This window comes from Lepisosteus oculatus, chromosome 4, assembly GCF_040954835.1.
Source record: "Lepisosteus oculatus isolate fLepOcu1 chromosome 4, fLepOcu1.hap2, whole genome shotgun sequence".
NCBI lineage: Eukaryota > Metazoa > Chordata > Actinopteri > Semionotiformes > Lepisosteidae > Lepisosteus > Lepisosteus oculatus.
The window spans coordinates 12,945,463-12,972,549 of NC_090699.1; the positions used below are offsets into that span (position 1 = coordinate 12,945,463).

Here is a 27,087-nt window from a genome sequence, read left to right on the forward strand (position 1 = left end):
TTATTCCCTGCTCAAAAGGGAAAAAAAGAAGAAAAGAAACAACGTTTCCGCTGTGAAGTCTTCTTCACATGTGGTCGAAACGTCGTGTTTCTTTTCGTTTTCTTTCAGCGGGGAATAAACCTTTACCTGTTCCCGATCTGCCAGTTACCGTTGGCTCCTTCACTAAGATGGCGGCCTGTGGCTTCACTTGCCCTATGCCCTTTTCCCCCTCACGCCCCGGAAGTGCTATCCGAGAGAGCGGAAACATGTCTCTTTCAAAAACAGAACTGATCTGGGAGTGAATGGATGGTGTGGCGGGTTTCTACTCTCTTGTTTTTTTTTGCGTTTTTTCCTCCTCCCACCACCTGTAGTTTTTCATTTTCTTGATCCGTAATCGAGCCCAAAGCTCCGGTTTCCGCGAGCCTGGGGATTCGTGCTCGTCGCGCTGGGTGTGTTTGTTCCTTCAGCAGTATCTCCGCTCCCCGGCGGCTGCGGGACCTCTGACTCCGGCTGCTTTCAGCGGCATCGGACTGGAACATGTCGGACACGTGGAGCAACATCCAGGCTCACAAGAAACAGCTGGACTCGCTGCGCGAGCGGCTGCAGAGACGCCGCAAGGACACCACCCAGCTGGGCATCGGTAAGACACACACACACACTGGACTGGACTGGGGATGGGTAAGAGAGAGACACACTGGACTGGACTGTCCCACTGGGGATGGGTAAGAGAGAGACACACTGGACTGGACTGTCCCACTGGGGATGGGTAAGAGAGAGACACACTGGACTGGACTGTCCCTGTGAAGCTTCGTGTCAGTGTCCTGTCCCTGGTCTGTCCCTGTGAAGTCTAAAGTCACTGTCCTGTCCCTGGTCTGTCCCTGTGAAGTCTTGTATCCCTGGTCTGTCCCTGTGAAGTCTTGTATCCCTGGTCTGTCCCTGTGAAGTCTCGCGTCCCTGGTCCGTCCCTGTGAAGTCTCGTGTCCCTGTCCTGTCCCTGGTCTGTCCCTGTGAAGTCTCGTGTCACTGTCCTGTCCCTGTGAAGTCTCGTGTCCCTGTGAAGTCTCGTGTCAGTGTCCTGTCCCTGGTCTATCCCTGTGAAGTCTCGTGTCACTGTCCTGTCCCTGTGAAGTCTCGTGTCCCTGTCCTGTCCCTGGTCTGTCCCTGTGAAGTCTCGTGTCACTGTCCTGTCCCTGGTCTGTCCCTGTCCTGTCCCTGGTCTGTCCCTGTCCTGTCCCTGTGAAGTCTCGTGTCCCTGTCCTGTCCCTGTGAAGTCTCGTGTCACTGTCCTGTCCCTGTGAAGTCTCGTGTCACTGTCCTGTCCCTGGTCTGTCCCTGTGAAGTCTCGTGTCAGTGTCCTGTCACTGTCCTGTCCCTGTGAAGTCTCGTGTCCCTGTCCTGTCCCTGTGAAGTCTCGTGTCACTGTCCTGTCCCTGGTCTGTCCCTGTGAAGTCTCGTGTCAGTGTCCTGTCACTGTCCTGTCCCTGTGAAGTCTCGTGTCCCTGTTCTGTCCCTGGTCTGTCCCTGTGAAGTCTCGTGTCACTGTCCTGTCACTGTCCTGTCCCTGTGAAGTCTCGTGTCCCTGTCCTGTCCCTGGTCTGTCCCTGTCCTGTCCCCGTGAAGTCTCGTGTCCCTGTCCTGTCCCTGTGAAGTCTCGTGTCCCTGTCCTGTCCCTGGTCTGTCCCTGTCCTGTCCCTGTGAAGTCTCGTGTCCCTGTCCTGTCCCTGGTCTGTCCCTGTCCTGTCCCCGTGAAGTCTCGTGTCCCTGTCCTGTCCCTGTGAAGTCTCGTGTCCCTGTCCTGTCCCTGGTCTGTCCCTGTCCTGTCCCTGTGAAGTCTCGTGTCCCTGTCCTGTCCCTGTGAAGTCTCGTGTCCCTGTCCTGTCACTAACACCTGCACAGTGTCTTTACGAAGCCTGCTCTCCCCTTCTCAGAGGTGTGCACCGGAGAGGGAGGGGGCGTACGTAGTGACAGTCCTGGACCGGCCCTTCAGAACCCCCCACGGACCGAGCCAGCTGTCCCAGAGGCGACCCCTGACCCCGAGCTGGAGAGGAGGCTCCTGGGATACCTGTCGGAGATCGGCCTGTCTCTTCCCACTGACTCTCTGACCATCACAACTCAACTGAGCACAGTGAGTCCGGTGTATGAACCCATCTCTCTCAGTGCAGTGTTGATGTACTGGAGTGTCCAGTCAGTCAGTGTGTCTGTATGAACCCCTCTCTCTCAGTGCAGTGTTGATGTATTGGAGTGTCCAGTCAGTCAGTGTGTCTGTATGAACCCCTCTCTCTCAGTGCAGTGTTAATGTACTGGAGTGTCCAGTCAGTCAGTGTGTCTGTATGAACCCCTCTCTCTCAGTGCAGTGTTAATGTACTGGAGTGTCCAGTCAGTCAGTGTGTCTGTATGAACCCCTCTCTCTCAGTGCAGTGTTAATGTACTGGAGTGTCCAGTCAGTCAGTGTGTCTGTATGAACCCCTCTCTCTCAGTGCAGTGTTAATGTACTGGAGTGTCCAGTCAGTCAGTGTGTCTGTATGAACCCCTCTCTCTCAGTGCAGTGTTAATGTACTGGAGTGTCCAGTCAGTGTGTCTGTATGAACCCCTCTCTCTCAGTGCAGTGTTAATGTACTGGAGTGTCCAGTCAGTCAGTGTGTCTGTATGAACCCCTCTCTCTCAGTGCAGTGTTAATGTACTGGAGTGTCCAGTCAGTCAGTGTGTCTGTATGAACCCCTCTCTCTCAGTGCAGTGTTAATGTACTGGAGTGTCCAGTCAGTCAGTGTGTCTGTATGAACCCCTCTCTCTCAGTGCAGTGTTAATGTACTGGAGTGTCCAGTCAGTGTGTCTGTATGAACCCCTCTCTCTCAGTGCAGTGTTAATGTACTGGAGTGTCCAGTCAGTCAGTGTGTCTGTATGAACCCCTCTCTCTCAGTGCAGTGTTAATGTACTGGAGTGTCCAGTCAGTCAGTGTGTCTGTATTAACCCCTCTCTCTCAGTGCAGTGTTAATGTACTGGAGTGTCCAGTCAGTCAGTGTGTCTGTATGAACCCCTCTCTCTCAGTGCAGTGTTAATGTACCGGAGTGTCCAGTCAGTCTGTATATACTTTTGTCTCTCTCTCAGCCTGAGGCTCCGGTCTCTCATGCCAGTATACAGAGTCTACTGCTGAAGTTTTCAGCCCAGGAGCTGATCGAAGTCCGCCAGCCTTCACTGTCCTCGGTCTCGTCTGCGACGCTGGTGACCTCCGTCGACCACCCCAAGCTGTGGGCCATGATCGGGGGCGGAGCCCTGGTCCAGAGGGGCGGGGCCAAACGCAAGGGGGAGGAGCTGCAGCACCCCCACCACAAGATCGGTGCGTCCCCCTCGGAGCAGGCCACGCCCTCCCCCCCAGCTCCCTCCTCCCTCTCCGTGGCAGTGCCCTCCAGCCAGCTGACGAGCTCGGGTGATTGGAAGCCCTCGGGGGGAGGAGGGGCCGAGAAGAAGGGACGGGCCAGCAAGAACCAGGCTTCCCATCTGGACATGGAGATAGAGAGCCTGCTGAGCCAGCAGTCCACCAAAGAGCAGCAGAACAAGAAGGTACAGAGGGAGCCAGGGAGGGAGGGAGAGGGAGTGCGGAGAGTCTGGGTTGTGTGTCACACTTGTCACTGTGATTGTCACGTGTGGTTCTGTGTGTAGATGCCTGTCTGTGCGCGGTTGAGTGGGACTGGCCGTCTCTCGGGGCTCGGTTGGTTGGGACTGGCCGTCTCTCGGGGCTCGGTTGATTGGGACTGGCCGTCTCTCGGGGCTCGGTTGGTTGGGACCGGCCGTCTCTCGGGGCTCGGTTGGTTGGGACCGGCCGTCTCTCGGGGCTCGGTTGGTTGGGACCGGCCGTCTCTCGGGGCTCGGTTGGTTGGGACCGGCCGTCTCTCGGGGCTCGGTTGGTTGGGACCGGCCGTCTCTCGGGGCTCGGTTGGTTGGGACCGGCCGTCTCTCGGGGCTCGGTTGGTTGGGACCGGCCGTCTCTCGGATTTCGGTTTGGTTGGGACGGGCCGTCTCTCGGGGCTCGGTTTGATTGGGACGGGCCGTCTCTCGGGGCTCGGTTTGATTGGGACGGGCCGTCTCTCAGGGCTCGGTTGGTTGGGACTGGCCGTCTCTCGGGGCTCGGTTGATTGGGACTGGCCGTCTCTCGGGGCTCGGTTTGGTTGGGACTGGCCGTCTCTCGGGGCTCGGTTTGGTTGGAACTGGCCGTCTCTCGGGGCTCGGTTTGGTTGGGACTGGCCGTCTCTCGGGGCTCGGTTTGGTTGGGACTGGCCGTCTCTCTGTGTGAGCGAGGTTCGTTGGGACTGGCCATCTTTTTGGCTGACTGTGCCTTGATTGTGATTGATTGTGTCTTAGTTTGTGTGCTGACAGATCCTGAACTTTGTGAGCACTTTCCCTCTCGACACCTCTCTCTATCCAGGTGAGTCGCGAGATCCTGGAGCTGCTGAACACCAGCTCAGCAAAAGAGCAGTCCATCGTGGAGAAGTTCCGCTCTCGGGGAAGAGCGCAGGTCCAGGAGTTCTGTGATCACGGCACCAAGGAGGAGTGTGTGAGAGCAAGAGACGGCACTGAGCCCTGCAGCAAACTGCACTTCAGGTACTGAGAGAGGGGTTCATACAGACATACTGACTGACTGGACACTCCAGTACATTAACACTGCACTGAGAGAGAGGGGTTCATACAGACACACTGACTGACTGGACACTCCAGTACATTAACACTGCACTGAGAGAGAGGGGTTCATACACACTGACTGACTGGATACTCCAGTACATTAACACTGCACTGAGAGAGAGGGGTTCATACAGACACACTGACTGACTGGACACTCCAGTACATTAACACTGCACTGAGAGAGAGGGGTTCATACAGACACACTGACTGACTGGACACTCCAGTACATTAACACTGCACTGAGAGAGAGGGGTTCATACAGACACACTGACTGACTGGACACTCCAGTACATTAACACTGCACTGAGAGAGAGGGGTTCATACAGACACACTGACTGACTGGACACTCCAGTACATTAACACTGCACTGAGAGAGAGGGGTTCATACAGACACACTGACTGACTGGACACTCCAGTACATTAACACTGCACTGAGAGAGAGGGGTTCATACAGACACTCTGGACTCTACAGGGTGGTGTTTCCTGTGTTCGCCCCTCGCTGCTGCTGTCAGTGTGATCGTACGCCCTGTGCCCTGCAGGCGCATCATCAACAAGCACACGGACGAGACGCTGGGCGACTGCTCCTTCCTCAACACCTGCTTCCACATGGACACCTGCAAGTACGTCCACTACGAGATCGACAGCCCCCCCGAGGGCGAGGGGGGCACGGGCGGGCCGCAGGGCGTGGCCGCAGAGATGGGGCTCCACCCGGGCGACGCCGACCACACGGCAGGGAAGCTGTTCCCCGCGCAGGTGAGCGACTGCGCGTGGGTGCGTGTGTGCACGCGTCTTCACGGTTGTGTTCAAGCGTGTGTTGCGAGTCTGTGTGCGTGAATAAGGAAGTGTCCGTGCCGGTGAAAGTGTTGAGCGTCAGCGAGTCAATGTGTGTGTCTGCGTCCGCGTGTGTGTGCGACTGAGTGTGAATCCGCATCATCAGCACTGAAACAGCCAGAAGTTTTCTGTTCCTCATTCTTCTGGAATCTGCAGTCCCTGTCTGTGTCGGTGATGATGATGATGATGATGAGGTCTTGTTGTTGTCTCCAATCCCAGTGGATCTGCTGTGATATCCAGTACCTGTCTGTGTCAGTGATGATGATGACGATGATGAGGTCTTGTTGTTGTCTCCAATCCCAGTGGATCTGCTGTGATATCCAGTACCTGTCTGTGTCAGTGATGATGATGATGATGATGAGGTCTTGTTGTTGTCTCCAATCCCAGTGGATCTGCTGTGATATCCAGTACCTGTCTGTGTCAGTGATGATGATGATGATGGTGATGAGGTCTTGTTGTTGTCTCCAATCCCAGTGGATCTGCTGTGATATCCAGTACCTGTCTGTGTCAGTGATGATGATGATGATGAGGTCTTGTTGTTGTCTCCAATCCCAGTGGATCTGCTGTGATATCCAGTACCTGTCTGTGTCAGTGATGATGATGATGATGAGAGGTCTTGTTTTTGTCTCCAATCCCAGTGGATCTGCTGTGATATCCAGTACTTGTCTGTGTCAGTGATGATGATGATGATGATGAGGTCTTGTTGTTGTCTCCAATCCCAGTGGATCTGCTGTGATATCCAGTACCCGTCTGTGTCAGTGATGATGATGATGATGATGATGAGGTCTTGTTGTTGTCTCCAATCCCAGTGGATCTGCTGTGATATCCAGTACCTGTCTGTGTCAGTGATGATGATGGTGATGAGGTCTTGTTGTTGTCTCCAATCCCAGTGGATCTGCTGTGATATCCAGTACTTGTCTGTGTCAGTGATGATGGTGATGATGATGAGGTCTTGTTGTTGTCTCCAATCCCAGTGGATCTGCTGTGATATCCAGTACCCGTCTGTGTCAGTGATGATGATGATGATGATGATGAGGTCTTGTTGTTGTCTCCAATCCCAGTGGATCTGCTGTGATATCCAGTACCTGTCTGTGTCAGTGATGATGATGATGATGATGTCTTGTTGTTGTCTCCAATCCCAGTGGATCTGCTGTGATATCCAGTACCTGTCTGTGTCAGTGATGATGATGATGATGAGGTCTTGTTGTTGTCTCCAATCCCAGTGGATCTGCTGTGATATCCAGTACCTGTCTGTGTCAGTGATGATGATGATGATGATGAGGTCTTGTTGTTGTCTCCAATCCCAGTGGATCTGCTGTGATATCCAGTACCTGTCTGTGTCAGTGATGATGATGATGATGATGATGATGAGGTCTTGTTGTTGTCTCCAATCCCAGTGGATCTGCTGTGATATCCAGTACCTGTCTGTGTCAGTGATGATGATGATGATGATGAGGTCTTGTTGTTGTCTCCAATCCCAGTGGATCTGCTGTGATATCCGGTACCTGGACGTGTCAGTGGTGATGATGATGATGATGAGGTCTTGTTGTTGTCTCCAATCCCAGTGGATCTGCTGTGATATCCAGTACCTGTCTGTGTCAGTGATGATGATGATGATGAGGTCTTGTTGTCTCCAATCCCAGTGGATCTGCTGTGATATCCGGTACCTGGACGTGTCGATCCTGGGGAAGTTTGCGGTGGTGATGGCCGACCCGCCCTGGGATATCCACATGGAGCTGCCGTACGGAACGCTAACAGACGACGAAATGAGGAAGCTCAACATCCCTATCCTGCAGGACGATGGCTTCCTCTTCCTCTGGGTCACTGGCAGGTGATCAGTAATCTATAACCAGTAGCCTGTGTCTCATCAGTAAACCACCATTCTGTAGACAGCTGACTGGTAGGTTATGGGTCATCTGTAATCAATAGCCTGTGTCTCTGTGACTGTACTCTGACCAGTTGCAACTTTCCCCAGGAGACCTTTTTGATTACTGATGACTAATCAGTAATCATTATTGGGTAATTGATCGGTAATCCATACCTGATGAGTCATATCTTCACATAGATCTCTTCTCAGCCCTGCTGCAGCGAGTAGCTATCAATAATTCCTCATCGATCGCGTTCCTGTGCGTCAGGGGTGGGTGAAGTGTAACCCGTGTTCAGAGCTGACCTGCGAGAGGGCAGCGATGCCAGCTGTCGTCAGTAGGGGGCGTGTGTGAGTTAACAGCCTCTCCCTGCGTGTCTCTGCCCTCCCCTCTCTCCACAGGGCCATGGAGCTGGGCAGGGAGTGTCTCAGTCTGTGGGGGTGAGTGTCTGTATGAACCCCTCTCTCTCAGTGCAGTGTTAATGTACTGGAGTGTCCAGTCAGTCAGTGTGTCTGTATGAACCCCTCTCTCTCAGTGCAGTGTTAATGTACTGGAGTGTCCAGTCAGTGTGTCTGTATGAACCCCTCTCTCTCAGTGCAGTGTTAATGTACTGGAGTGTCCAGTCAGTGTGTCTGTATGAACCCCTCTCTCTCAGTGCAGTGTTAATGTACTGGAGTGTCCAGTCAGTGTGTCTGTATGAACCCCTCTCTCTCAGTGCAGTGTTAATGTACTGGAGTGTCCAGTCAGTCAGTGTGTCTGTATGAACCCCTCTCTCTCAGTGCAGTGTTAATGTACTGGAGTGTCCAGTCAGTCAGTGTGTCTGTATGAACCCCTCTCTCTCAGTGCAGTGTTAATGTACTGGAGTGTCCAGTCAGTCAGTGTGTCTGTATGAACCCCTCTCTCTCAGTGCAGTGTTAATGTACTGGAGTGTCCAGTCAGTCAGTGTGTCTGTATGAACCCCTCTCTCTCAGTGCAGTGTTAATGTACTGGAGTGTCCAGTCAGTCAGTGTGTCTGTATGAACCCCTCTCTCTCAGTGCAGTGTTAATGAACTGGAGTGTCCAGTCAGTCAGTGTGTCTGTATGAACCCCTCTCTCTCAGTGCAGTGTTGATGTACTGGAGTGTCCAGTCAGTCAGTGTGTCTGTATGAACCCCTCTCTCTCAGTGCAGTGTTAATGTGCTGGAGTGTCCAGTCAGTGTGTCTGTATGAACCCCTCTCTCTCAGTGCAGTGTTAATGTACTGGAGTGTCCAGTCAGTCAGTGTGTCTGTATGAACCCCTCTCTCAGTGCAGTGTTAATGTACTGGAGTGTCCAGTCAGTCAGTGTGTCTGTATGAACCCCTCTCTCTCAGTGCAGTGTTAATGTGCTGGAGTGTCCAGTCAGTGTGTCTGTATGAACCCCTCTCTCTCAGTGCAGTGTTAATGTACTGGAGTGTCCAGTCAGTCAGTGTGTCTGTATGAACCCCTCTCTCTCAGTGCAGTGTTAATGTACTGGAGTGTCCAGTCAGTCAGTGTGTCTGTATGAACCCCTCTCTCTCAGTGCAGTGTTAATGTACTGGAGTGTCCAGTCAGTCAGTGTGTCTGTATGAACCCCTCTCTCTCAGTGCAGTGTTAATGTACTGGAGTGTCCAGTCAGTCAGTGTGTCTGTATGAACCCCTCTCTCTCAGTGCAGTGTTAATGTACTGGAGTGTCCAGTCAGTCAGTGTGTCTGTATGAACCCCTCTCTCTCAGTGCAGTGTTAATGTACTGGAGTGTCCAGTCAGTCAGTGTGTCTGTATGAACCCCTCTCTCTCAGTGCAGTGTTAATGTACTGGAGTGTCCAGTCAGTCAGTGTGTCTGTATGAACCCCTCTCTCTCAGTGCAGTGTTAATGTACTGGAGTGTCCAGTCAGTGTGTCTGTATGAACCCCTCTCTCTCAGTGCAGTGTTAATGTACTGGAGTGTCCAGTCAGTCAGTGTGTCTGTATGAACCCCTCTCTCTCAGTGCAGTGTTAATGTACTGGAGTGTCCAGTCAGTCAGTGTGTCTGTATGAACCCCTCTCTCTCAGGGCAGTGTTAATGTACTGGAGTGTCCAGTCAGTCAGTGTGTCTGTATGAACCCCTCTCTCTCTTTCTTAGATATGAGCGTGTTGATGAAATTATCTGGGTGAAAACAAACCAGTTACAGAGGATAATTCGGACTGGGAGAACTGGCCATTGGCTCAATCATGGCAAGGAGCACTGTCTGGTTAGTCTGTCTCATAATGAGCATTCTGCACCCTCCTTGGGTCCTCTCTCTTTCTCTCTCTCTCTCTCGCTCTCTCTCGCTCTCTGTCCAGGACGCCCCAGCGGAGTGTGGGGTTTGTGGGGTGTGTTACAAGACCACCCTGGGGACACATAGACGGTGCACGACTAATGTTGTTATTATCAATTCCCAACACCTCTATAGCTCTATCCTGGACCCTCCACCCCTCTCCCAGCTCTGTCCAGTACTGGGGATCCCCTCCACCCCCCCAGTGTGATGATGCTCCAGTCCGCTCACACACTCCAGCTCTCCGTGGGGAGGAGAGCAGAGTGATGAGGCCAGTTCAGAGAGGGGGGTGATCAGGAGGCCATGACTGGTAAAGACCAGGGGGAGTCTGTCCAGGACACTGGGGTCACACCCCTCCTCTTTCTGAGAGACACCCTGGGGTCTTGACTGACCACAGAGAGGCAGGACCTCCGTTTCACGTCTCATCTGAAGGACGGCGCCTTGTTTATAGTCGTGTATTGTATAATTTGTTTCACTGTTGCTGTTGTTGCGCTGCAATTTCCCTCACGGGATCAATAAAGTATCTAGTGTCCCCCATCACTGTCCTGGGGCGTTAGGACCCCCACAGACCGCAGGGTGTGCGCCCCCTGCTGGCCCCACTCACACCTCTCCCAGGTACTGGCCAGGCTCACCCTGAGCCCCAGTGGGCTGTCAGTGAGCAGCATGGGGGTACGGCTGCTGTGCAAAGCGAGGCGAGACTCCTGGCAGGTGCCTGTCCTTGTGGTGCTGGCCGGTGTGGCGTGGGCGCGCTGTGCTGACCGTGTCTGGTGTTGATCGACAGGTGGGAGTGAAAGGCAACCCCCAGGGCTTCAACAGAGGCCTGGACTGCGACGTCATCGTGGCCGAGGTGAGACACTGCTGCTCCCATCTTCTCTGAAACCTGGCTTGGACAATTGTCATGAGGACTGTTCACACTCATAACCTTATAATCACACTTCTCACCCCCTTTCAAAGCAGTGTTAATGTACTGGAGTGTCCAGTCAGTGTGTCTGTATGAACCCCTCTCTCTCAGTGCAGTGTTAATGTACTGGAGTGTCCAGTCAGTCAGTGTGTCTGTATGAACCCCTCTCTCTCAGTGCAGTGTTAATGTACTGGAGTGTCCAGTCAGTCAGTGTGTCTGTATGAACCCCTCTCTCTCAGTGCAGTGTTAATGTACTGGAGTGTCCAGTCAGTCAGTGTGTCTGTATGAACCCCTCTCTCTCAGTGCAGTGTTAATGTACTGGAGTGTCCAGTCAGTCAGTGTGTCTGTATGAACCCCCTCTCTCAGTGCAGTGTTAATGTACTGGAGTGTCCAGTCAGTGTGTCTGTATGAACCCCTCTCTCTCAGTGCAGTGTTAATGTACTGCAGTGTCCAGTCAGTGCGTCTGTATGAACCCCTCTCTCTCAGTGCAGTGTTAATGTACTGGAGTGTCCAGTCAGTCAGTGTGTCTGTATGAACCCCTCTCTCTCAGTGCAGTGTTAATGTACTGGAGTGTCCAGTCAGTGCGTCTGTATGAACCCCTCTCTCTCAGTGCAGTGTTAATGTACTGGAGTGTCCAGTCAGTCAGTGTGTCTGTATGAACCCCTCTCTCTCAGTGCAGTGTTAATGTACTGGAGTGTCCAGTCAGTCAGTGTGTCTGTATGAACCCCTCTCTCTCAGTGCAGTGTTAATGTACTGGAGTGTCCAGTCAGTCAGTGTGTCTGTATGAACCCCTCTCTCTCAGTGCAGTGTTAATGTACTGGAGTGTCCAGTCAGTCAGTGTGTCTGTATGAACCCCTCTCTCTCAGTGCAGTGTTAATGTACTGGAGTGTCCAGTCAGTCAGTGTGTCTGTATGAACCCCTCTCTCTCAGTGCAGTGTTAATGTACTGGAGTGTCCAGTCAGTGTGTCTGTATGAACCCCTCTCTCTCAGTGCAGTGTTAATGTACTGGAGTGTCCAGTCAGTCAGTGTGTCTGTATGAACCCCTCTCTCTCAGTGCAGTGTTAATGTACTGGAGTGTCCAGTCAGTCAGTGTGTCTGTGTTCCTCTCAGGTTCGCTCCACCAGTCACAAGCCAGATGAGATATATGGGATGATTGAGAGACTTTCTCCAGGCACACGGAAGATAGAGCTGTTTGGTCGGCCGCACAATGTTCAGCCCAACTGGTAAGGGATGTCCTGTACCCAGCCCTCTTCATGAGCTGGCTTGTCTTCGCGCCAAACATATCTTTCAGAATCAAGGACAGAAAGTTCAACCTTTGTCTCATCAGACCATAAGAAATGTTTGGGGTGATCGGATGTATTTTTTTTGCAAAATGTGGACGGGCTTGGATGTTGTTTTTTGGGAGAAAGGGCTTCCCTCCTGCCACCCTCCCCCACAGCCCAGACGTGTGCGGAGTACGGGAGAGTGTCGTCCCATACCAGCAGTGACCAGTACCTACCAGGAATTCCTGCAGCTCCTTTAATGTTGCTGTCGGCCTCTTAGCCTCCCTGACAAGTTTTCCCCGTGTCCTGTCATCGATTATGGAGGGTCGTCCTGGTCTTGGCAGTGTCCCTGTGTCTCCCCTTGTTGATGACAGTGCTCCATGGCACATCCGATGCCTTTATATTCTTTTAGACCCCTCTCCCGATCAGTGCCTTTCAACAGTAGGATCCCCTAGATGTCTTGTCAGCTCCTTGCGGACCATGGCTGTCCCAGTAGGATGCAGCCACGCCAGATTCAAGGAAATCCTACAGGAACAGCTGGTGTCTGTGTGGGCTTAATCAGAACCACTGTCTGACGGCAGGTGTCTGCTGCTTACCTTTGGACAGGACTGTGACTGCGACTGATCAACCCTGAACTCGGCTACAGCCCACACTGTAAAGGGGTGTGCACTCGTATGCCACCAGGGTGTTGGAGGTTTTTCATTTCAATTATTTTTCCTAATAATGATTTGTTTTTCTCTTGAATTTTGTTGGTTGCAAGGTCAAATTAAAGATGGGGAAAAATGTCTCACATGATGTCATCGTGATTTCTGGCTTTACATGGCAAGAGCCTGCCCTTTCAGTAAGAGTGTCTGTACTGACCCCTCTGTGCTTCAGGGTCACGCTGGGGAACCAGCTGGACGGGATCCACCTGCTGGACCCGGACGTTGTCGCTCGGTTCAAGAAGAGGTACCCTGACGGGGTCATCTCCAAACCCAAGAACATGTAGGCTGGGCGCCGGGCGGCCGCGCTGCTGTGGAGAGGTCGGACTGCAGCCCCCAGACTCACGGAGATTCATTTTCTACAGCTGTTTTATTTAAGAAAATAAATTTGATTTGATCTGATGGGATGAAATCTGTGAGGAGCCGTTTCTTTCTGGCTGGGCTGTCGCACAGCCACGATTAATGGATGAATTCAGGGCAACTGGTCCTGCTGGACTGGGGCTCCCCAGGATCAGGGCTGGGGTCCCCCAGTCTAAAGTCATGCACAGAGTGAGGATTTCAGGGTGACTGGTCCTGCTGGACTGGGGCGCCCCAGGACCCGGGAGCTCGTTCACAAGGTGCAGATCGAAATGGATCAGACCTCCGTGAAGACGGGGTTGTATTTAGAACCCGCCCGCGACCCCCTGCTGAGGTGACTCGGAGACCGACCTGGTCCCCCCAGACCCTCACTGACCCCTCCTGGCAGTTCTGTATCGGCTGGGCCCTTGGGCGTGGTGGGTGGTGTTCTGAGCAGCGCAGTGGCGTGTCGGGGGAGCCTGGATCACACAGGGTGGCGCAGACACCTGGACCCGAGACCCTGTTCCCACCAGTCGCGATTCAGGTGGGTGGACAGCAGCCTTCGCAGGCCTCCTTGAGGGCGGGTCGGACAGAAGCTCTGAGCTGAGGGCTGGCTCTCTGAACCCCTTCCTTCGCTGCGGCGGCTCTCTCTGGGCTTGGCCTGTACTGCAGATGCCAGGTGTCCGCTGAGGCAAGGGGCCTGCATGTGGGCTGTAAGTGTATAAATACCCTTCCACCTCTATAGCGCCTTTCTGGACCCTCCTCTCCCAGCGCTGTCCAGTACTGGGGATCCCCTCCACCCCCCCAGTGTGATGATGCTCCAGTCCGCTCACACACTCCAGCTCTCAGTGGGGAGGAGAGCAGAGTGATGAGGCCAGTTCAGAGAGGGGGGTGATCAGGAGGCCATGACTGGTAAAGACCAAGGGGAGTCTGTCCAGGACACTGGGGTCACACCCCTCCTCTTTCTGAGAGACACCCTGGGGTCTTGACTGACCACAGAGAGGCAGGACCTCCGTTTCACGTCTCATCTGAAGGACGGCGCCTTGTTTACAGTCGTGTATTGTATAATTTGTTTCACTGTTGCTGTGTTGTCTGTTAAGCTGTTGTTGCGCTGCAATTTCCCTCACGGGATCAATAAAGTATCTAGTGTCCCCCCTCACTGTCCTGGGGCATTAGGACCCACACAGACCGCAGGGTGAGCGCCCCCTACTGGCCCCACTCACACCTCTCCCAGGTACAGGCCAGGCTCACCCTGCGCTCCAGGGGGCTGTTGGTGAGCTGCAGGGGGATACAGCTGCTGGCTCAGAGGTGTGGCTTCATGAAGACAACAGAAGCGAACCCCACCTCCCCCGTCTGCTCGCTGTAGAAGACTGCGGGCTTGAGGACCGAGGGGTCATGCTGTTTCTCCACTGCTCCGGTCAGTGTCCTGGCCCTCAGGAGGTGGGTGGATGCAGTGGTGGACAGGGGAAGTGTCGCTCAGGCCACGTTAAAATGATAGAAGAGGAACAGGAGCAAATCACAAACTCTCCCACTGGATACTGGACACTGTCCCACTGCTGAGGAGAGGGGCTGCTGGTAGCAGCCCAGTGACCTGGAGACCATATGAGTGAGTGACCATGTGAGAGAGTGAAAGTGTGGCTGAGAGACCCTGTGACTGAGTGACCCTGTGACTGAGTGACCACTGTGTGGCTGAGAGACCGTGTGGCTGAGAGACTGTGTGAGCGAGTGACTCAGTGAGCGAGTGACTGTGTGGCTGAGAGACTGTGTGAGCGAGTGACTGTGTGGCTGAGAGACTGTGTGACTGTGTTCACTGTGTGACTGTGTGAGCGAGTGACTGTGTGACTGTGTTCACTGTGTGACTGTGTGAGCGAGTGGCTGAGAGACCGTGTTCACTGTGTGACTGTGTGAGCGAGTGACAGTGACTGTGACTGTGTGACTGTGTGAGCGAGTGACTGTGTGACTGTGTTCACTGTGTGACTGTGTGAGCGAGTGACAGTGACTATGTGACTGTGTTCACTGTGTGACTGTGTGAGCGAGTGACAGTGACTGTGTGACTGTGTTCACTGTGTGACTGTGTGAGCGAGTGACAGTGACTGACTGTTCACTGTGTGACTGTGTGAGCGAGTGACTGTCTCTCTCAGTGCAGTGTTAATGTACTGGAGTGTCCAGTCAGTCAGTGTGTCTGTGTTCCTCTCAGGTTCGCTCCACCAGTCACAAGCCAGATGAGATATATGGGATGATTGAGAGACTTTCTCCAGGCACACGGAAGATAGAGCTGTTTGGTCGGCCGCACAATGTTCAGCCCAACTGGTAAGGGATGTCCTGTACCCAGCCCTCTTCATGAGCTGGCTTGTCTTCGCGCCAAACATATCTTTCAGAATCAAGGACAGAAAGTTCAACCTTTGTCTCATCAGACCATAAGAAATGTTTGGGGTGATCGGATGTATTTTTTTTGCAAAATGTGGACGGGCTTGGATGTTGTTTTTTGGGAGAAAGGGCTTCCCTCCTGCCACCCTCCCCCACAGCCCAGACGTGTGCGGAGTACGGGAGAGTGTCGTCCCATACCAGCAGTGACCAGTACCTACCAGGAATTCCTGCAGCTCCTTTAATGTTGCTGTCGGCCTCTTAGCCTCCCTGACAAGTTTTCCCCGTGTCCTGTCATCGATTATGGAGGGTCGTCCTGGTCTTGGCAGTGTCCCTGTGTCTCCCCTTGTTGATGACAGTGCTCCGTGGCACATCCGATGCCTTTATATTCTTTTAGACCCCTCTCCCGATCAGTGCCTTTCAACAGTAGGATCCCCTAGATGTCTTGTCAGCTCCTTGCGGACCATGGCTGTCCCAGTAGGATGCAGCCACGCCAGATTCAAGGAAATCCTACAGGAACAGCTGGTGTCTGTGTGGGCTTAATCAGAACCACTGTCTGACGGCAGGTGTCTGCTGCTTACCTTTGGACAGGACTGTGACTGCGACTGATCAACCCTGAACTCGGCTACAGCCCACACTGTAAAGGGGTGTGCACTCGTATGCCACCAGGGTGTTGGAGGTTTTTCATTTCAATTATTTTTCCTAATAATGATTTGTTTTTCTCTTGAATTTTGTTGGTTGCAAGGTCATATTAAAGATGGGGAAAAATGTCTCACATGATGTCATCGTGATTTCTGGCTTTACATGGCAAGAGCCTGCCCTTTCAGTAAGAGTGTCTGTACTGACCCCTCTGTGCTTCAGGGTCACGCTGGGGAACCAGCTGGACGGGATCCACCTGCTGGACCCGGACGTTGTCGCTCGGTTCAAGAAGAGGTACCCTGACGGGGTCATCTCCAAACCCAAGAACATGTAGGCTGGGCGCCGGGCGGCCGCGCTGCTGTGGAGAGGTCGGACTGCAGCCCCCAGACTCACGGAGATTCATTTTCTACAGCTGTTTTATTTAAGAAAATAAATTTGATTTGATCTGATGGGATGAAATCTGTGAGGAGCCGTTTCTTTCTGGCTGGGCTGTCGCACAGCCACGATTAATGGATGAATTCAGGGCAACTGGTCCTGCTGGACTGGGGCTCCCCAGGATCAGGGCTGGGGTCCCCCAGTCTAAAGTCATGCACAGAGTGAGGATTTCAGGGTGACTGGTCCTGCTGGACTGGGGCGCCCCAGGACCCGGGAGCTCGTTCACAAGGTGCAGATCGAAATGGATCAGACCTCCGTGAAGACGGGGTTGTATTTAGAACCCGCCCGCGACCCCCTGCTGAGGTGACTCGGAGACCGACCTGGTCCCCCCAGACCCTCACTGACCCCTCCTGGCAGTTCTGTATCGGCTGGGCCCTTGGGCGTGGTGGGTGGTGTTCTGAGCAGCGCAGTGGCGTGTCGGGGGAGCCTGGATCACACAGGGTGGCGCAGACACCTGGACCCGAGACCCTGTTCCCACCAGTCGCGATTCAGGTGGGTGGACAGCAGCCTTCGCAGGCCTCCTTGAGGGCGGGTCGGACAGAAGCTCTGAGCTGAGGGCTGGCTCTCTGAACCCCTTCCTTCGCTGCGGCGGCTCTCTCTGGGCTTGGCCTGTACTGCAGATGCCAGGTGTCCGCTGAGGCAAGGGGCCTGCATGTGGGCTGTAAGTGTATAAATACCCTTCCACCTCTATAGCGCCTTTCTGGACCCTCCTCTCCCAGCGCTGTCCAGTACTGGGGATCCCCTCCACCCCCCCAGTGTGATGATGCTCCAGTCCGCTCACACACTCCAGCTCTCAGTGGGGAGGAGAGCAGAGTGATGAGGCCAGTTCAGAGAGGGGGGTGATCAGGAGGCCATGACTGGTAAAGACCAGGGGGAGTCTGTCCAGGACACTGGGGTCACACCCCTACTCTTTCTGAGAGACACCCTGGGGTCTTGACTGACCACAGAGAGGCAGGACCTCCGTTTCACGTCTCATCTGAAGGACGGCACCTTGTTTACAGTCTAGTGTCCCCGTCACTGTCCTGGGGCATTAGGACCCCCACAGCCCGCAGGGTGAGCGCCCCCTACTGGCCCCACTCACCCACTGCTGAGGAGAGGGGCTGCTGGTAGCAGCCCAGTGACCTGGAGACCATATGAGCGAGTGACTGTGTGAGCGAGTGACTGTGTGGCTGAGAGACCACTGTGTGAGCGAGTGACTGTGTGGCTGAGAGACCACTGTGTGAGCGAGTGACTGTGTGGCTGAGAGACCAGTGTGTGAGCGAGTGACTGTGTGAGCGAGTGACTGTGTGACTGTGTTCACTGTGTGAGCGAGTGACTGTGTGGCTGAGAGACCGTGTGAGCGAGTGACCGTGTGAGCGAGTGACTGTGTGACTGTGTTCACTGTGTGAGCGAGTGACTGTGTGAGCGAGTGACTGTGTGACTGTGTTCACTGTGAGACTGTGTGAGCGAGTAACAGTGGCTGAGAGACCGTGTTCACTGTGTGACTGTGTGAGCGAGTGACAGTGTGGCTGAGAGACCGTGTAGCCGTGTGACCGACGCCCAGCAGAGCAACCATCACCGTCACCGAACTCGTTTGAATCCCACAATATAATTTTTAATAGCGTGACAGAGAGCAGAAGCAGTGCGCCGCAGCGCTGTCGAGCAAGGCCACGTGGCCAGGGCTTCAGGGCGATGACCAGCGCTCCAGGGCTCTGGACCAGACACGGAGCTCCGTCTGCGGCTCAGCGGCCCCCTGCGGCCCTCCTCGGCCTCCGGAAGAGCCCCTCATCTGGGAGACAGAGGGACAGCTGTGAGCCCGGAGCGCGCCGGCCTCTCGGGCTGATGAGAGAGGCCCTGTGGCGATTTCTAGACGTCCCGGCACAAAGCCCAGCCCTTTCACACAGGGGCTCCAGTCTCCTCCTACTGCCTGTCAGGCATGAGTGTGTGAGACTGGCGTGACTGGTGACAGTGTGTCTGTGTGTCTGGTGTGAGGGTGTGTCTGTGACTGTGTGTCTGGTGTGAGTGTGTGTGTGTGTGTGTCTGGTGTGTGACTGTCAGGTGTGAGTGTGTGTGTGTGTGTCTGGTGTGTGACTGTCAGGTGTGAGTGTGTGTGTGTGTGTGTCTGGTGTGTGACTGTCAGGTGTGAGTGTGTGTGTGTGTGTGTCTGGTGTGTGACTGTCAGGTGTGAGTGTGTGTGTGTGTGTCTGGTGTGTGACTGTCAGGTGTGAGTGTGTGTGTGTGTGTCTGGTGTGTGACTGTCAGGTGTGAGTGTGTGTGTGTGTGTCTGGTGTGTGACTGTCAGGTGTGAGTGTGTGTGTGTGTGTCTGGTGTGTGACTGTCAGGTGTGAGTGTGTGTATGTGTGTGTCTGGTGTGTGACTGTCAGGTGTGAGTGTGTGTATGTGTGTGTCTGGTGTGTGACTGTCAGGTGTGAGTGTGTGTGTGTCTGGTGTGTGACTGTCAGGTGTGAGTGTGTGTGTGCGTGTCTGGTGTGTGACTGTCAGGTGTGAGTGTGTGTGTGCGTGTCTGGTGTGTGACTGTCAGGTGTGAGTGTGTGTGTGCGTGTCTGGTGTGTGACTGTCAGGTGTGAGTGTGTGTATGTGTGTGTCTGGTGTGTGAGTGTGTGTATGTGTGTGTCTGGTGTGTGACTGTCAGGTGTGAGTGTGTGTATGTGTGTGTCTGGTGTGTGACTGTCAGGTGTGAGTGTGTGTATGTGTGTGTCTGGTGTGTGACTGTCAGGTGTGAGTGTGTGTATGTGTGTGTCTGGTGTGTGACTGTCAGGTGTGAGTGTGTGTATGTGTGTGTCTGGTGTGTGACTGTCAGGTGTGAGTGTGTGTATGTGTGTGTCTGGTGTGTGACTGTCAGGTGTGAGTGTGTGTATGTGTGTGTCTGGTGTGTGACTGTCAGGTGTGAATGTGTGTATGTGTGTGTCTGGTGTGTGACTGTCAGGTGTGAGTGTGTGTATGTGTGTGTCTGGTGTGTGACTGTCAGGTGTGAGTGTGTGTATGTGTGTGTCTGGTGTGTGACTGTCAGGTGTGAGTGTGTGTGTGTGTGTCTGGTGTGTGACTGTCAGGTGTGAGTGTGTGTGTGTGTGTGTCTGGTGTGTGTGTGTGTGTCTGGTGTGTGACTGTCAGGTGTGAGTGTGTGTGTCTGTGCCAGTGTGTGTCCTGTGATGGACTGATGTCCCATCCAGGGTGTACCCTGCCTGGTGCCTGGTGCAGGAGAGAGAGAGTCTGCCTCCCCCACAACCCTGAATTGGATGAAGTGTTTAGAAGACGGCAGGATGGATGTGTAATGTGCAAGAATAAGTGATACAGATGTTCCAGATGATATGGAACTACCACACTGAGAAGAAGATAAAATGGAAAACCACTTCCTCACACCCCTGAACGCTGTGGTTTCTCCTCTCTCTGCTCTGCACCACTCAAGCCACTGAGTTAATCTTTTACATGACAGCACAGAGCGCAGAGAGTTTCTGACAGGAGGGGTACATGACAGCACAGAGCCCTGAGAGTTTCTGACAGCAGGGGTACATGACAGCACAGAGCACAGAGAGTTTCTGACAGCAGGGGTACATGACAGCACAGAGCCCTGAGAGTTTCTGACAGCAGGGGTACATGACAGCACAGAGCACAGAGAGTTTCTGACAGCAGGGGTACATGACAGCACAGAGCCCTGAGAGTTTCTGACAGCAGGGGTACATGACAACACAGAGCACAGAGAGTTTCTGACAGCAGGGGTACAAGACAGCACAGAGCCCTGAGAGTTTCTGACAGCAGGGGTACATGACAGCACAGAGCCCTGAGAGTTTCTGACAGCAGGGGTACATGACAGCACAGAGCACAGAGAGTTTCTGACAGCAGGGGTACATGACAGCACAGAGCACAGAGAGTTTCTGACAGCAGAGGTACATGACAGCACAGAGCCCTGAGAGTTTCTGACAGCAGGGGTACATGACAGCACAGAGCACAGAGAGTTTCTGACAGCAGGGGTACATGACAGCACAGAGCACAGAGAGTTTCTGACAGCAGGGGTACATGACAGCACAGAGCCCTGAGAGTTTCTGACAGCAGAGGTACATGACAGCACAGAGCACAGAGAGTTTCTGACAGCAGGGGTACATGACAGCACAGAGCACAGAGAGTTTCTGACAGCAGAGGTACATGACAGCACAGAGCACAGAGAGTTTCTGACAGCAGGGGTACATGACAGCACAGAGCACAGAGATTTTCTGACAGCAGAGGTACATGACAGCACAGAGCACAGAGAGTTTCTGACAGCAGGGGTACATGACAGCACAGAGCCCTGAGAGTTTCTGACAGCAGGGGTACATGACAGCACAGAGCCCTGAGAGTTTCTGACAGCAGGGGTACATGACAGAACAGAGCACAGAGAGTTTCTGACAGCAGGGGTACATGACAGCACAGAGCACAGAGATTTTCTGACAGCAGAGGTACATGACAGCACAGAGCACAGAGAGTTTCTGACAGCAGAGGTACATGACAGCACAGAGCACAGAGAGTTTCTGACAGCAGGGGTACATGACAGCACAGAGCACAGAGAGTTTCTAACAGCAGAGGTACATGACAGCACAGAGCCCTGAGAGTTTCTGACAGCAGGGGTACATGACAGCACAGAGCACAGAGAGTTTCTAACAGCAGGGGTACATGACAGCACAGAGCCCTGAGAGTTTCTGACAGCAGGGGTACATGACAGCACAGAGCACAGAGAGTTTCTGACAGCAGAGGTACATGACAGCACAGAGCCCTTAGAGTTTCTGACAGCAGAGGTACATGACAGCACAGAGCACAGAGAGTTTCTGACAGCGGGGTACATGACAGCACAGAGCACAGAGAGTTTCTGACAGCAGAGGTACATGACAGCACAGAGCCCTGAGAGTTTCTGACAGCAGGGGTACATGACAGCACAGAGCCCTTAGAGTTTCTGACAGGAGGGGTACATGACAGCACAGAGCACATAAAGTTTCTAACAGAAGGGCAGACGGGTAAGTGAGAAAAATAGAGTTATATGACACCAGATACCCTGTAAAAACAGCTGAAAGTGCAGTCTGAAAGGACTCTACCTGAACAGTTGACGCCTGCGTCTTCAGAATGAGCACAGTTGTGATTTCCCAGACCCCTTGATGTACACCTCAGCAGTGTGGACTCATTCCCTCTACAGTGGACATTATCCAGAAGAATGGGGCCACTTCCTGCTCCGAAGTAGGCTTTCTTAAGAGCGACAGCAAAACCAGTTTCCCCACAGCCCACCTCCCTGCAGACAACCTGAGCATCAGACCGGTCCCAGTCATCATCACACACTGTCCCCCACTGACCGCGGTGGTAGACCTCCACTCTCCCAGAGCAGCTGTTGTGTCCATCGACCAGTCGGACTCTCCTGATGCCTGTGGATCAAAACAGGAGGGATGTTCTTACACTGTGAGAAAGACATCTGTGACAGACTCTACCCTAGTTTAGGTAGTCCCTTGAATCTGCACACACAAACTCTCTATGAGGACCATGAAAGCAGGTGTGGAAGGCCTCATTAAAGGCTTTTTAATTGTCAGAACAAAGTAAAAGAGCACTCAAATACAACCAAATCACCACTGTGTCTGAGCAAGCCCTTCACATTCTAATCCAAACCCTAACTATCCTGTGTGACAACATTAACTACCAACTTCCATGAATAATCTATTCAATTAAGTCATCGTCACCCAGTGTGGCTCTTTACAGTAACACAATGTGCTTTGGTGACTTCTGCTTGTATTACTACTGATATTGAAGCCCCTTTTTAAGATGTTTTGCCACAGTGTCTTTAATTACCAACAAGACCTACACCCTTGTAAAGACTATACTGTGTTTAACATCTTTCAGAGACCTAAATTTCCCACCCAGGGATGAGTAAAGTATGTTGAATTGAATACAGACAAAGAGAACCAAATCTGAAAGACTCAGCTACACTATAAAACAGCCTCAGCTTATTCTCCATTCAGAGCAAACAGCTGCTCTGTGTCTCAAACATGTCAGTATAAAAACTGTACACTGTCAGACAACAGAGGCTACAACTACACCAGGCTGTCTAACTGATTCCCACAGAAGCTGATGGCTCTGTACTGATCTAAGAGGAGATGATCTGTTAGAGAGCTCTAATGCCATAACTCCAGTGCTCTGTGACACTAAAACTTTTACTCGGCAGCAGAATTAACCACAGTTCTCATGTGCTTCTGGTAGAAAACTTAGTGGTGACCATTTTAGGGATATTAAACACAATCTAGAAAAGAACCAGGTGAAACTCACCTTCAGCAGAGGGAGTGTCTGAAGAGGGAGCAGCGAATTCTATTATCTGGACTGTGTCTGGTGCTGTGGAAATCAGTCACAGTCAGTAAGATACAGGCTCACACAGGCAGTGGGTTGTATGATTTCAATCATATCATAGTCATGTCACAACACTTCAGCTATTTAAGGCTGCTGAGGAGTTGCTCATTTCTGAGCCATCAAGCTGCACCTGTGATCTGCACAGCGGTGAGTCAGAAGATGACATGACGACACATTTCAGGTCCACACATTGCACTGACACTGAGGCAGAGCCACACAAACACAGGGACACACACACCATGAAAGACAAACACTGGGGCTCTCAAGATACGTACCTGCAGTCTGCCAGACATCTGGGATTCCTGAAAGGGAAAAAGGCATGAAGGGATAATTACAATTGAATACACACTAATGAGACAATATGAGTAACACAGATGGTCTCGAGGTGTGGAGTGTGAATACTGTTGCTGCAAATGAAGGACACAAATGTTAACATTATTACAACTATAAAACACTGAACAGGTTAACTGGGTTCCTGGAAAATTGGTAATAGTGTCAGTGAGCATATCTATGTATGCTGTGTGTGTGATTGTGTCTGGTGTGATTGTGTCTGGTATGATGTGTGTATGATTGTGTCTGGTGTGTGTTTGACTGTCTGTGTCTGTCTGGTGTGAATGTGTGTAATTGTATCTGGAGTGAGTGTGTGTGATTGTGTCTGGTGTGATTCTGTCTGGTATGATGTGTGTATGATTGTGTCTGGTGTGTGTTTGACTGTCTGTATGTGTCTGGTGTGAGTGTTGATGTCTGGTATGATGTGAGTATGATTGTGTCTGGTGTGTGTTTGACTGTCTGGTGTCTGTCTGGTGTCTGTCTGGTGTCTGTCTGGTGTCTGTCTGGTGTCTGTCTGGTGTCTGTCTGGTGTCTGTCTGGTGTCTGTCTGGTGTCTGTCTGGTGTCTGTCTGGTGTCTGTCTGGTGTGAGTGTGTGTGATTGTGTCTGGTGTGAGTGTGAGCACCCAGAGGCTCTGACAGAGGGGTTCGGAACAACAAAGAGCCCCAACAGTTTCTGACAGAGAGGAGAAGGACAGCACAGGACCCTGACAGTTTCCGAGAGTGGGGTTCGTGACAGCACAGAGCTTCCAGAGTTTCACACAGAGGCTTGCAAGAGCCCAGAGAATTTATGATAACGCAGATCATGACAGCACAGTTTCTTATAGAGGGGGATATGACAGCACAGAGCTTAAATATACACCCTAACAATTCTGACATGACGCTACCTGAACAGTCGACTCCAGCATCTTCAGAATGAGCACAGTTGTGATTTTCCAGCCCTAGTGATCTGCATCTCAGCAGTGTGGGCTCATTCCCTCTACAGCGGACATCATCCAGAAGAATGGGGCCACTTCCTGCTCCGAAGTAGGCTTTCTTAACAGCGAAAGCAAAACCAGTTTCCCCACAGCCCACCTCCCTGCAGACAACCTGAGCATCAGACTGGTCCCAGTCATCATCACACACTGTCCCCCACTGACCGCGGTGGTACACCTCCACTCTCCCAGAGCAGCTGTTGTGTCCATTGACCAGTCGGACTCTCCTGATGCCTGTGGATCAAAACAGGAGGGATGTTCTTACACTGTGAGAAAGACATCTGTGACAGACTCTACCCTAGTTTAGGTAGTCCCTTGAATCTGCACACACAAACTCTCTATGAGGACCATGAAAGCAGGTGTGGAAGGCCTTATTAAAGGCTTTTTAATTGTCAGAATAAAGTAAGAGATCACTTAAATACAACCAAATCACCACTGTGTCTGAGCAAGCCCTTCACATTCTAATCCAAACCCTAACTATCCTGTGTGACAACATAAACTACCAACTTCCATGAATAATCTATTCAATTAAATCATCGTCACCCAGTGTGGCTCTTTACAGTAACACAATGTGCTTTGGTGACTTCTGCTTGTATTACTACTGAAATTGAAGCCCCTTTTTAAGATGTTTTGCCACAGTGTCTTCACCAACAAGACCTACACCCTTGTAAAGACTATACTGTGTTTAACATCTTTAAGTGCTCCAGTGCTCTGTGACAATAAATCTTTTACTAAGCAGCATAATTAACCACAGTTCTCATGTGCTTCTGGTAGAAAAGTTAGTGGTGAGCATTTTAGGGATATTAAACACAATCTAGAAAAGAACCAGGTGAAACTCACCTTCAGCAGAGGGAGTGTCTGAAGAGGGAGCAGTGAATTCTGTTGTCTGGACCGTGTCTGGTGCTGTGGAAATCAGTCACAGTCAGTAAGATACAGGCTCACACAGGCAGTGGGTTGTATGATTTCAATCACACCATAGTCATGTCACAACACTTCAGCTATTTAAGGCTGCTGTGGAGTTGCTCATTTCTAACCCATCAAGCTGCACGACGGCACATTTCAGGTCCCACACATTGCACTGACACTGAGGCAGAGCCAAACAAACACAGGGACACAAGCAGCATGAAGGACAAACACTGGGGCCCTCAAGGTCACAACACTGACAATCATCCATTATGCAGCACTGAGAGGACGCAAGCAGGACAACAGCCTGTACACACTCTATAGGACTCCAGCCCATCACAGGCACTCACACACAGTCTATACACACTCTATAGGACTCCAGCCCATCACAGGCACTCACACACAGTCTATACACACTCTATAGGACTCCAGCCCATCACAGGCACTCACACACAGTCTATACACACTCTATAGGACTCCAGCCCATCGCAGGCACTCACACACAGTCTATACACACTCTATAGGACTCCAGCCCATCGCAGGCACTCACACACAGTCTATACACACTCTATAGGACTCCAGCCCATCGCAGGCACTCACACACAGTCTATACACACTCTATAGGACTCCAGCCCATCGCAGGGCACTCACACACAGTCTATACACACTCTATAGGACTCCAGCCCATCGCAGGGCGCTCACACACAGTCTATACACACTCATGAACTGAGGAAACAATGGAGGCCATGCAGACTCCACACACTGGGCGTCTGTGTCTGGAATTGAACCCAGGACCCAAGACCAGTGAAGCAGCACTCCTAACTGACCCACGGCTGTGCTGCCCAGACTGATTCCACTGGGACGATTTGATGTTTGGTCAGAAGATACGTACCTGCAGTCTGCCAGAGATCTGGGATTTCTGAAAGGGAAAAGGATTGATTTAATAATTACAGGAAAATAAAAACCATGGATACAATCTGTGTAATAGAGACTGTCTCTATGTGTAGGAGATGAATACTGTTGCTGTTGATGAAGGACAATAATGTTTAAAAGACTGAACATGTCCTGGAGGCTCTTTCTGCTGACTGCAGTGGCTCCAGACTCCCACACAGTCATCTAGGCAGAAGGCAGTATGAAAGGTGCTCCTGCTGTCAGACTCAGCTCCGAGTCGACCCTCCTGTAGCTCTCTGCAATCACCATCAGCAGAGCTTCCAGTGGGCTCTGAGAGAGCTCTCTCTCCTACAAGGACAGTGCTCTGGGCTCTCAGGTGTCTCACCCAGCCGAGTGCTGGCTGAGCTCTCTGATCCACATCTTGTGGGCTCGGGGAGAGAAAGGTGGACAGATCTGAACTGTACATGACTGCTCCTGCACAAAGGCTTCAGATGAGAGAACAAGCACCTGCTGTTGCTTCTGTGACAGACTACAGCTGCTCCAGTCTCAAACTGCTCAAGCTGCTGTGCGGTGAGATTTGTTATTCTTTACTTTCTAACTTGAATATTGCTGATTCTCAAACTGACTTGAAACAAGGTAGAAAAATATAATGACAAGCAGATATAGCAAATGTCTTTTCATATAGAGAAGGGAGTGAAAATCTTACTTGTAGTTCCCCAGAACTCAGCTGCACCTGCAATACAATAACACTGTGAATCGCAGTGGACAGGCCTGTTCAGGCAAACTGCTGGTCTGTAGTGTCTCAACAAGAAAAAGTCTGACAGATGACTGTGGAGCTGAACACAGGAGATCTCAGGAAATGCCAATACAAGACTAATCTGTTGGCTCTCTCATTGGTAGATTGTGTGTTTTCAGGTACATGAAGCTGATCTGATCACTGATACTGAACAGTCAGGCTCTACTGCTGTCTGTACAGAAGGACAGAGAGAATGTTCTCACACATGAAAGAGATCACCAACGGGTCACAGGATCAGCAGCCCTGTTGTAGACCACGATGTGTTTGAAATTCTCCAGAGGGCTGAAGACACGTCTTGAGATTCATTAGATATAATGAGCAGCACAGAGCCACAGGTGTCCTCTAGTAGGATCTATGAACTATGATGTGTGAACAATGAACTACATTCTGACACCAGCAGACAACTCACAACTGATGGGCAAGCTGCTGCCCAGTCTTGACATGAATTTCTTTCTACACCAGATTCAGTGACTTCATGTCACACTGGAACACAAGACTGAGGATTGATGGAGACTGTGAGTGACTCAGACTCATACAGAGGCCTTCGCTGTGGATAGACTTTTAGTTTTG

At 52.0% G+C, this 27,087-nt stretch overlaps 2 protein-coding genes and 1 long non-coding RNA gene across 22 annotated transcripts in view; 2 read left to right on the forward strand and 1 right to left on the reverse strand.

Annotated features, from left to right (window-relative positions):
• The first annotated feature begins 249 nt into the window (after window positions 1–249).
• mettl3 (methyltransferase like 3) lies at window positions 250–12,912 on the forward strand. Its single transcript, XM_069188709.1, has 11 exons — window positions 250–619; window positions 1,908–2,104; window positions 3,085–3,537; window positions 4,400–4,575; window positions 5,193–5,406; window positions 7,128–7,315; window positions 7,751–7,789; window positions 9,465–9,573; window positions 10,418–10,483; window positions 11,648–11,760; window positions 12,676–12,912. Exons 1-11 carry the CDS (start codon window positions 517–519, stop codon window positions 12,785–12,787), a joined length of 1,770 nt encoding a protein of 589 aa, XP_069044810.1. The 5' UTR covers window positions 250–516; the 3' UTR covers window positions 12,788–12,912.
• Window positions 12,913–14,997: 2,085 nt separating this feature from the next.
• Window positions 14,998–16,298, forward strand: LOC138238366 (uncharacterized). Its single transcript, XR_011189394.1, has 2 exons — window positions 14,998–15,146; window positions 16,062–16,298. It is a non-coding gene; the product is annotated as an uncharacterized lncRNA (long non-coding RNA).
• A 1,548-nt stretch (window positions 16,299–17,846) lies between these two features.
• Window positions 17,847–27,087, reverse strand: part of LOC107076136 (deleted in malignant brain tumors 1 protein-like) — a 64,183-nt gene continuing 54,942 nt past the window's right edge. For 15 of the 20 annotated variants that reach the window (XM_069188683.1, XM_069188689.1, XM_069188678.1 and 12 more), the window contains 8 exons: window positions 26,428–26,454; window positions 25,723–25,749; window positions 24,768–24,830; window positions 23,841–24,161; window positions 22,901–22,927; window positions 22,548–22,610; window positions 21,335–21,655; window positions 17,847–18,042 (listed from right to left, as the gene is read on the reverse strand). In XM_069188683.1, coding sequence (XP_069044784.1) covers window positions 17,996–18,042; window positions 21,335–21,655; window positions 22,548–22,610; window positions 22,901–22,927; window positions 23,841–24,161; window positions 24,768–24,830; window positions 25,723–25,749; window positions 26,428–26,454 — 896 coding nt within the window. In that variant the 3' untranslated portion in view covers window positions 17,847–17,995. The other 5 variants (XM_069188687.1, XM_069188680.1, XM_069188676.1 and 2 more) reach the window with 4 other exon arrangements.